At 36.1% G+C, this 11,624-nt stretch overlaps 1 protein-coding gene across 1 annotated transcript; it reads right to left on the minus strand.

Annotated features, from left to right (window-relative positions):
• Positions 1-2,920: 2,920 nt before the first annotated feature.
• On the minus strand, positions 2,921-4,594 carry LOC131858411 (uncharacterized). Its single transcript, XM_059211645.1, has one exon. The coding sequence runs from the start codon at positions 4,592-4,594 to the stop codon at positions 2,921-2,923; it is 1,674 nt and encodes a 557-aa protein (XP_059067628.1).
• Between the last annotated feature and the right edge of the window lie 7,030 nt (positions 4,595-11,624).

An 11,624-nucleotide genomic window follows, 5' to 3' on the forward strand; every position in this document is an offset into this window, starting at 1 on the left:
TACTACACTAATTACAATTTAATTAAGATATTTAATGTATTAATAATTACATAAAAAAATTTGAATAGCAAATGAATACCTCCACTACTAGAATGCACATACAGACCTTCATGTCCAGGTTGTGTTCCATGATTAATAGGATGCATTCCAATGTCATGTGCATTGTTATCATTGCTTTCTTATTTAAAAAGAATATAGTCACTTTATGTTGGAACTTAACATCAAATAGATTATTGGTATTCAATTTGAAATAATTTTCATTTAGCTTATTTACCTTTGTGACAGATGCATCAAAATCTCATGTTTACCCACTCAATTCTCCTAGCTGTTCAGCCACGACTATATAGCCTTGCTGGTAGGAAATTCTCTTTTCATCTTCTGTGGGTGCTCTATTGAATTTAGAGCCCTGCATTTTTTCTTAGTATCATGAATTTTTCTTGTATTGTTTGATAAAAAAAAAATTGTTTGCAATTTATAAATATTTTGATGCGATATTTCATTTAACGATTCTTACAATTCATGTGGAAAGTTTCATATAACCACAAGAGCCGAGTTTGTGTTGCCCATGCTTTTCTTGTCTTACCTTGGTTGCCTTTGACGTGTCACTTAATCTATGAAATGTTTTAAATATGCTAGATTATATAAATATAACAAGTAATTAGTACGTAATTACATTCTTAATAGTATCACATACCTTCTTCTAGCGTCTAGTGGTGTATTTCATTTTTTCCTTTCAATTCTCTCATTCGCATCCAAAATCAGGTCCTTCCACTCCCTCTCTAGAATCATGGGGCGACGCTCATACTTTACGTTCCTCTCTAAATGTGTCCTGTATTGGTCCCTCACATACTTTAGATATGTGCCAGCTTTTTCAAGGACCTTGGTTTTGTCGAATGTGTCATTTCCGAACAACCCCACCATACGGTTTGTTAGTTCATCTTTTAACTTTTTTGATGTAGAGATAGGAGAATCTAATACAAATTTGCAAGTAAAAGGTGTATTTTGGACCCAAACCCCTTACACTCCTCAGGTGTCTCAAATGCGCTCAATGCCTCAATAGGCTCAAAACCTAACACCACCTAAACCAGGTGTGTCTCCTGCCTCCACATACTTCAAAGGACATCAAAAAACATGATTCAAAGGTTTTCTAAACCCCTAAGCCTCTAGCTTCAACACAAACTCAATACATTTATTCAACCAAGCATCTAGCCCTTCAAATCGGGTAATTTCCCTTTAACTCAAAACTTTTCCAAAAACCTTGCCCAAAAAATTACATATTTAGACACCCATTTGGATTTTACACAACATATCAGAAAACCGATATAGGTTGTTTTGGACGGACCCTTTGCTGTCCTCAAATGTGCCCCTTTTTAGCCTTAAAAACCACCCACTTTACAAAGGAAGTACCAGCAAAACTTAACACCAGGTTAAAAAAATTTGTACAATATTCAATCAGGTTCCCAAACCAAGGGTTTTCCAGGTTTTATGGCTTGATTCAACTTCTAAGTGTCCAAACTCTAAAACCCTCCTTAAATCACCCTCTAAACTAGGGCTTGCTCAAAATCACTCCTCCAATCACTTCTCTGATCAAATGAAGGTTGTTTCACCATTAAATTGGTTCCCTCTACTGATTCCAATCATAAAAGATAGCCCTCCAATGGCTACTTTAGTGGCTGCTACACTCTAGCCACCATCCCCATACTCCAATCAACCATCAAATTCACCATTTGTGAGTGATCACTCTGCAAAACCACTTCAATCCTGCACTTTCATGTTAGTTTGATATGATACAACATCAGTTTCCATCCCCAAGTCACAGTAAGCACATAAAGGGGATGGATTACATATTCATACTTGAGAAAACAAGGAAAATCAGACTTTTAAAACAGGACAGTCAATATAAATCCTTAGATCAGATTAAAAACGATATAAAATGATTCAGATCATGCACATTAAATTCCTATCAACCTTCCTCAATGATTAGAACTCAAAGATCATCAAAGGAATGCAAGTTTTTTTCAAGGAAAATCAAGTTTATTGCATTAAAATTGTCTCAGTCCGCACAACAGCACCTCCAGTCCGTACCATCTGTACTTTTCTCTCTTTTTTCCATCATAAATGATGAATACAACTTCCCCAACCAACCCAAGGTGGTTGGAGGGGTTTACAAATTCATTAAGACTTAAAAACTCAATTTCCCTCCAAAATGCTACTCAACGTTGGAATACAAAGATTTGAATTTTCCAACTTTATTTAATACATTCTATTTGCTAAAATCATTCCAAATCAATGGAATTTTATTTCATATACCTAAATAACCCTACCAAAGACCCTACTAACCATTCTAGACCCTTGAAACACTATTGGCCTACTTGACACCATATTTTGTCTTAGGTCCCTTATCAAGACTTATTACATTTAAATCAAATTGAGCATTACATAGAGCCATTATTGGCTTCAAAACATTCCATTTTGCTTTCAAGGATGCTCTGGGGTCTTTGTTCATGTTTATAATCTCCTTGGTCTCAGGTGGACTCTTGGATGCTCCTGCATCATACACCCCACCAACAAAAGAACTCTTGTCCCAAGAGTGGAACATCTTGGTCTTCCTTCCATGCATTCTTCTTGAGGGGAGTCTGCAACTTGTCCCCTGAGTGGTCTGAAACTCATCTTTCCAACCTTTACAACCTGCACCAAACATGTTAGAAACATAATATGAAAACTTGGAATCTCCACCCTTGGTGGATACTTGCTGTTGTGAACAGTCAACCTTAGCCTGCATAAACTATCTTTCCATCTGCATATTAGGATCAGAATGACCCCTATTACTGTCCTTCATGGACATGCCTTGATCACCCCTCAATGGTGACACAATAGGACACCACAAAGTGCCCACCATCACCCCATCTTTCATCACAGTCTACTGCCCCATAGTCCTCTTGCATTTGCTGTCAAGAACTTCAGTTTTCACAATCAATAATGAGGATTTTTGCTTCAGGTCTGATACCTCTGACTCATGCATCTTCTGCCCCTGCAAATCAACGTATGTCTTTGTGCCAAAAACTATTATCCTTTCTCCTTCATTAACATCATTAGGAAGGGGCTGAAGAGTGAAAGATTTTCCATCCTTATGCACCTTATACACATTTTCAAAACCATAATGGATTGTTCTATGAGACACTTGCCATGGTCTCCCAAGAATGATATGACGACATGTCATAGGAACCACATCACATAAAACTCTATCACTATATCCCCCAATGGAGAAATCAACATAAGTTTGTTCCCTAATGACAATGTTTTCTTCATTGCTGACCCAAGATGCCCTATATGGTCTATCAAGAGGAAATTTTTGTAACTTCCATTTGTTTACCATTTCATAAGACACCAAATTATCAAAAGAACCAGAATCTATAATCATCCTACAAACTTTACCATGACTTTTACAATTGGTCCTAAAGATTGATACCTTGGGCTTCTCTTGCTGTTGCATAGGTGCTTTCCCCATCATGAGACACTCTCCAACTTCAGGATATGCCTTTGAGGTTCCTTCTTCCTCATCTTGTTGTTTGTAGTCTTCCCCTTGTGTCAAATTCACTCTTTTATCAGTCTTCTTTACATAGTTCTCTTTCTCTGGACACTTGTAGAAAGGATGTCCTTCCTCCCCACACTGGTAGCACTTTCCTTGGAAGCTTCTTCCTGCCCCAAATCTGCGACCTCCTCTTTGTCCATTCTTCTGATCTGCAACTTGTTCCTTACCCTTGTCATTTGGTTCTTGACTCTCTTGGAATCTTCCTCCTCTACCTCTATTTGTTTGTCCTCTTCTACCACCTTGCCTTTCTTGTCTTCTCTTCAACTTGTCCTCAGCCTTCATGGCTAGTTTGTAACATTCTTCTAAAGTTTTTGGTGTAGCCATTGTCATTTCATCCTGGATATTATACCTCAAACCCCTAGAATACCTTGCTACCTTCTCTTCCACATCTTCATCATGTGCTGCCCTGATATCTAACTTGTGAAATTCTTCAGTATACTTTTGAACATCCATGTCCTTTTGCTTCAGCCCTTGCATCTTTTTGTACAATTGCACCTTATAATCATCTGGAAGGAACTTTTCCTTCATCTTGTCCATCATCCTTGGCCATGAGGTGATCTTAGGCAATCCTTTCTTTCCTCTATCTGCCTGCAAGTTATCCCACCACAACAATGCATGGCCCTTCATCTTAGACTTAGCAATCTTAACCTTGTACTTATCTTCTACATCTTCACAATCAAAGTAATTTTCAAGAGCACTAAACCAATCAAGTAAAATTTCATCATCCATCTTACCTTCATACATTGGTAGATCAGTTCTTGTCTTTGAGTCTCCACTTTTGACTGCTTTGAGCAACTTTGCCATCCTTGCTTCTTCAGGATCCAACCTCTCTTCTCTTGGTGTTTCTTCTTCTTCATGCTCTTCCTCTCCTCCTTTATCTACCAAGTTCCTCAATCTTTCCATCTCTTCTTTCATCCTTCTATTTTCTACTATTTGTTCTCTTACCAACTTTGCAAGCTCTACATTTGTCATCCTCTGAGGCATCTCTTCTTCTTCAGCCATCTTTGTTTTCCTGCTGTAGGGAATCAACTCTGGAAGTCTTCTACAAAGGATTCAACTCACAAGAATTCAAAGAATCTTCTTAAACACAAAATCTTATGCTCTGATACCAATCTGATGCAGAGACAGGAGAATCTAATACAAATTTGCAAATAAAAGGTGTATTTTGGACCCAAACCCCTTACACTACGCAGGTGTCTCAAATGCACTCAATGCCTCAATAGGCTCAAAACCTAACACCACCTAAACCAGGTGTGTCTCCTGCCTCCACATACTTCAAAGGACCTCAACAAACATGAATCAAAGGTTTTCTAAACCCCTAAGCCTCTAGCTTCAACACAAACTCAATACATTTATTCAACCAAGCATCTAGCCCTTCAAATCGGGTAATTTCCCTTTAACTCAAAACTTTTCCAAAAAAATTGCCCAAAACATTACATATTTAGACACCCATTTGGATTTTACACAACATATCAGAAAACCGATATAGGTTGTTTTGGACAGACCCTTTGCTGTCCTCAAATGTGCCCCATTTTAGCCTTAAAAACCACCCACTTTACAAAGGAAGTACCAACAAAACTTAACACCAGGTTACAAAACTTTGTATAGTATTCAATCAGGTTCCCAAACCAAGGGTTTTCTAGGTTTTATGGCTTGTTTCAACTTCTAAGTGTCCAAACTCTAAAACCCTCCTTAAATCACCCTCTAAACTAGGGCTTGCTCAAAATCACGCCTCCAATCACTTCTCTGATCAAATGAAGGTTGTTTCACCATTAAATTGGTTCCCTCTACTGATTCCAATCATAAAAGATAGCCCTCCAATGGCTACTTTAGTGGCTGCTACACTCTAGCCACCATCCCCATACTCCAATCAACCAACAAATTCACCATTTGTGAGTGATCACTCTGCAAAACCACTTCAATACTGCACTTTCATGTTAGTTTGATATGATACAACATCAGTTTCCATCCCCAAGTCACAGTAAGCACATAAAGGGGATGGATTACATATTCATACTTGAGAAAACAAGGAAAATCAGACTTTTAAAACAGGACAGTCAATATAAATCCTTAGATCAGATTAAAAATGATATAAAATGCTTCATATCATGCACATTAAATGCCTATCAACCTTCCTCAATGATTAGAACTCAAAGATCATCAAAGGAATGCAAGTTTTTTTTCAAGGGAAATCAAGTTTATTGCATTAAAACTGTCTCAGTCCGCACAACAGCACCTCCAGTCCGTACCATCTGTACTTTTCTCTCTTTTTTCCATCATAAATGATGAATACAACTTCCCCAACCAACCCAAGGTGGTTGGAGGGGTTTACAAATTCATTAAGACTTAAAAACTCAATTTCCCTCCAAAATGCTACTCAACGTTGGAATACAAAGATTTGAATTTTCCAACTTTATTTAATACATTCTATTTGCTAAAATCATTCCAAATCAATGGAATTTTATTTCATATACCTAAATAACCCTACCAAAGACCCTACTAACCATTCTAGACCCTTGAAACACTATTGGCCTACTTGACACCATATTTTGTCTTAGGTCCCTTATCAGGACTTATTACATTTAAATCAAATTGAGCATTACATAGAGCCATTATTGGCTTCAAAACATTCCATTTTGCTTTCAAGGATGCTCTGGGGTCTTTGTTCATGTTTATAATCTCCTTGGTCTCAGGTGGACTCTTGGATGCTCCTGCATCATTTTTTTCTTGGTCATTCCACCTTTAAAGCAAACACAAGCCTCTTAGATTCAGAAATAAACTGAAGCTACCTTTGATATAGTTCAAGAAAAAGATCAAAGGAAAACTATTCTAGCAATGATATGAAATTAAAATAGTGGATTAGATTTAGGTCACATATGATGTTCCACCTTTTAGTATGGTGGGCCCAAATATCTGCAATGCAATATCATTAATATTTTTGTAAAACATATCATTTCTTGCAAAAAAAATCATGGGATCATTAGTCCAAAACGAGTGATTAGTAAGTAAATTACAATTAGACTATATATAATAATAATTTTAAAGTACCTGGAACCTTCTGTATCTTTAAGGGAATCAATTCTTCTTTGCTCACCACCAATGTGGCCTGCAACATTCTCGTACTAGCAATACGAGAAGATCCTGGAAATGATGGTATGTTATCAGCAGTAGTCACCTCTACCGCATCCTCATTTGCATCTCCTGCTGTAGAAAATGAATCCACTATGAAATGCCCCCAAGAAATAATGCTTCAAGGGAAATAAACATATAACGAAAGAGAGAGAAAAAGAGGGATCTACCAACAGTGGGCGGGTCAACATGACGTGCAGTAGATGATGTCTGCATGTTGCGTGTTGCTGACATTGCAATCGAAAATACAGGTGGGGCTAACCTCGGATGAGGCGGCGTTTGCACAAGAACATTGACAGCACCTGAAGAATAAAACATTAAATATATGAAAACTACAAGAATTGTAAACAAGGATGAACCTTTATTAAGAATTGTAAAGAAAGATGAACCTTTATTAAGTGTTCGATGCTAATATTAATTATAGAACAGTATGAAGGAGGACAAAGGTAGGTAAATTTGTGATAAGAGGGTAGTGTAAAGGAAGAAGGAAGGAGACACCTTGAAGAACACTGTAATGTATTATGGTTTGATTAAATCAATAAAATTTTGTGTTTTGGAACTTGTTAATTGCAAATTTCCATGATAGTCACGTTTCATGCATTGTTTCAAGTTTCTTCTCATCAAGAAAATAGATTAAATATGTCTAATCAAGGATTGGAGGGTGAAGTGTAATGAATTAACTTTTTTTTGTGCCAAGTTAGAGCAATGGCCGTGAAGAATGAGGAGAGTTTGTATTGTTTTTCTCTAAACTGTCCAAAACCCTCAATTCTGGGTCAGTCACAAGGGTTTGTTAATATCCATTGATGTAGTCATTGAAAACTTCTCAAATTTTGGATTCCTATTGTCAACTCAAGTATCTTTCATATTGATTTGTTCTTATGTTGAATGGTTGTACAAATGTCAATAAAACTAGTGCCCTAGCAGACTGAGACAAAGTTTTCCCTGTTTTGGGACAGCAAACCATATTGTTTTGTTGAGTGATGTCCAATGGGTTGAAATAGGATTGTTTTGTTAAATAAGGTTGGAACAACTCTAAATAACCTTCCTCAGTATGATGTAAATTGATAAGCCAAGAAAGTTTCAATCTACTTGTTTGATCATGATAGTCATAATGAATGGTAGTTTGGGTTCCTTATTTTGCAGTTTTGGAATTTATAAGGATTCTATGAGTAAGTGCAGATTATGAGTTCTTGGGCAGTTGGATCAAACATTAATGAGATGGGGACAGTGAAAGAATACTCTTGGAGGACAAGGGTAAGTATATGTTGAGGTATAATAGTTGAAATACTTGGTATTTTCACAATGTTAAGGCTAACATGGAGTTGCTTGAACATGTAACTTATCTTGTTGGAAGTTGAGCTCAAGTAGAATGTGACAAGATTTAAAAGGAGAGAGTATCATATAGTGAGAGGTGAGTTGACAATGAAGAACAAATCACAGTATGAAGCTCTCAAAAATTATAAGTGGTGAAGTGAGAGGTTGATCCAAGTCAAGGATCTAGAAAAAGGATGTGCTGGGGGTTTGTTGAGAACAAGTGAAGGGATGTGTAAGGGAGTTTGTTTCCCTAAGGTATGAATGATCAATCATGAAGAGAATCAACTATAACCCTCTGCATCAACTACATAATAAATATATGATCAATAACATTAGCATTAAAAAAGCAAGTTCACAAGTCCAAAGGAGGAGTAGTTTTAATGTATAGAACATGGTCATCACTTGAACTACCTGCAATACCCTGATCGTGGCCACCAGGTTGATGAGGATGCATAAAATCCTATAAAAACAACACCTACATATTTTAGTTAATGACATAAAAGAGAATAAAATATAAACCATTATTGAACTTTTTTTATAATTAAAGCTTTCATTACTGCTTACTTGCAAGTTATGTTTTGTCTGCATCTAGTGTTGCACCCTCTCTTTTATTTCATTAGTCTGAGGGCTCATGGATGCCAAAGTAAGAATTTATCTATTAATTTTTCTAATGGACTTTTTCATCATTTCTATAGGATTTATGGTAAATGCGATGTCATCGTCACATAATACTATTGAGTCCACGTCCCTATAGAGGTTTTGAGGTACTGCGGGTCCTTTTCCCTTTCCCCGAACATCCATCTATGACAAGAATATTATTAACACTATCAAAATTACTCCAAAACACTCAAGAAAAGAACATAATAATGTAACAGTTTGCTTCTATCTAATTTGTACAATTACAATGAGGTTTACGTGCTTAGTAGAAGTGTCAAGAACTACATCCTATCTGTGTTATGTGATGGATGCATGTCTCCCTGTGACAAAGAAAAAATATAAAAAACATTAGCGAAATGAAACCAATAGACTTAGAAAAAAAACTTAATAATAAAATGGTATATTGGAGTCATTAATTGGAGGTTGGTTTAAATGGTATATAGTACATACCACCCCCATGATAGTAACTTTGTTTGTATCTATACGGTTTAAATTGTAATTGATTATCAACTCTTCCCTTGCACTTATTGATTTTATCGCACATACGAATACACGATTTCTCTCACACACCTTAAATATGCAATTGGGTTGCTTATTAGTTGACCCAGGTCGCGTACTATTTATAAAACCGGCAATATTCCCTGTTTCTTTTGGCCTTCCATCAATGTAGATAGCCACTCATTTACTTTGATCATTATCTTTTTGTTGTATATAATTTGCTGACAGTGCACACCTACGCATACTTTTTTTATATCGAACAATCTGCATCCAACTTTTGTAAATGTAACAAGGTCCGACAAACTCCATCAATTCAGCAACTTTCTTGTAACAGACTTTTATGTCGTCCATAGAAAATAGGCCCAAACCATGTAATGACAAAGGTGCTATGCGATATATCCTCTCGTTAACACAAAAATCGGTGTTTATTGGAGGAAGTTCCTTGGGTACTCATTGTTTTTGTAGATGTTTGTACCGCAAGGGCACCTCGATGTTGCCTTTGGTCTCATCATCATAAGAACATGACCCCCCTTGAGAAAGGAAAAATTCCATATGTTTATTGAATTTTCTTCTAATCTTTTGACTTCTAGTTGATCTCCCTATTTTAGATCTACTACATGTCTCACTTTCATCTTCTTTTCTTGCATTTCCCTCACTCGAGGAAGACACATCTGACAAATACCTATTTGGTGATACCTGCACTCCATCAAATGAGAGAGTTAGTTGGTAATGAGAGAGATATTTTGCAAATGAGGGTAATGTTGATGAAGAAGTCGGCCCTAAAGTTGATGTTGAGATTAAAATTTGAATAAGTCCAACTAGAGCCTCAAGTGTTGATAACTCTGTTAGATTTGCTACTAATGTTGAGGTTTGAAAAACTGAGGAAGTTTGTTTTCCTAGTATTTTTTTAAAAATATATTGTTTCTATAGGATGTTTTGACTTATACTTGTCGATCCATGAGACTGTGCAAGATCCTCATCAAAGGGGTTCAGGTTCCTACATATGTAATTCAATTATCTTATGTTAGCTAAAAATTACATGATACGTATACTAAAAATTACATAGTACACCACATAAACAATATGCAGTCATCATAATCATTGTATATTTTTTTATTCCTTACCTTTACTTTATGTAGACTATGTAGGATCCTCAAGTCTAGGGTTGACGATGTCTGTAGTCAATTACCTATTTCCACAAAGGGTGGCAGCATCACTCAAAATATATAGATGAAATCAACACCAACAATTGAGCATCATAAGCATTACATTTTTAATTTGATAAACAATAAATACATATGTAGCATAAGCATCACATATGTATCATTATATATGTAACTGGTCGTCATAAACATGTAATCCATCAAATATATATCATAAATCACCATCCATCACATAGCTAATTAACAATCCACATAATGAATTAATTATGTAACCATATAAGTCAAATAAATTTCTATCAATAAATTAATATTAAATAGATAATATACTAATAGCATACGTCATACATTTCATTCATGTCATTGATCTTCTTCTTCATCCAACTCATCATCATGACCATCATGATCATGATCATCATCACCACCACCACCACCACCACCACCACCACCATCATCATCATCATCATCATCATCATCATCATCATCATTATCATCATCATCATCATCATCATCACCATCACCATCACCATCACCATCATCATCATCATCAATAGCAGCAATATCATCATCATCAATAGCAGCAGTAGCAGCTTCTTCTTCTTCATGAATATTTATGTCAGGAGCATCATCGACTAACTGTTGATCGTGATCATCATCTACATCATCTTCTACTTCTTTGGTATCTTCTTCTTCTATCACATTATACTTTATCGGCCTTGCTCTTGGATCATGTCTAACAACAAATGACCAACCCGGTTTATGTGGAACCTCTGAGTAAAATACCTGCTCACATTGGCTTGGAAGAACATAGGGCTCATCCCCAACTGGTTCAAACGACCTTGTATTAACCATTGTAAATCCATTATCATGTTCAATAACAATTCTATCAAGATCATTTTTATCCAGTCATAGCCTATACCATTTGACGACAAACAAAACTAATTTGAAGGAATTAAAGTCACACTCAAGTATATCATCCAAAATGCCATAGTATCGATTTTGAGACTCTTGAGGATGTATGTCATTTCTAGATGAAATATTGGTCACCTCAAAGACTACATTTATCCCAGAATCACAAGTTTTCTTCGTTTCATCAAACTTTTTGATGCAAAATTTATGACCATTGAGGCACATAGCATTGTGGTGTTTAACCTGCAATATGTCAAACATGTAAAAATTATTGTATCGTGAGTTGATAAACATATGGGGATTAATAAATTTATATGTACCTGTTTATCTCTTAAACCATATGCTAAATCAATTTCCCTTTGCGT

This window comes from Cryptomeria japonica, chromosome 9, assembly GCF_030272615.1.
Source record: "Cryptomeria japonica chromosome 9, Sugi_1.0, whole genome shotgun sequence".
NCBI lineage: Eukaryota > Viridiplantae > Streptophyta > Pinopsida > Cupressales > Cupressaceae > Cryptomeria > Cryptomeria japonica.

What these genes read in the sequence shown, in the direction of transcription:
- LOC131858411 (XM_059211645.1), bottom strand. Translation starts at nt 4,594, where the DNA reads ATGGCTGAAGAAGAAGAGATGCCTCAGAGGATGACAAATGTAGAGCTT.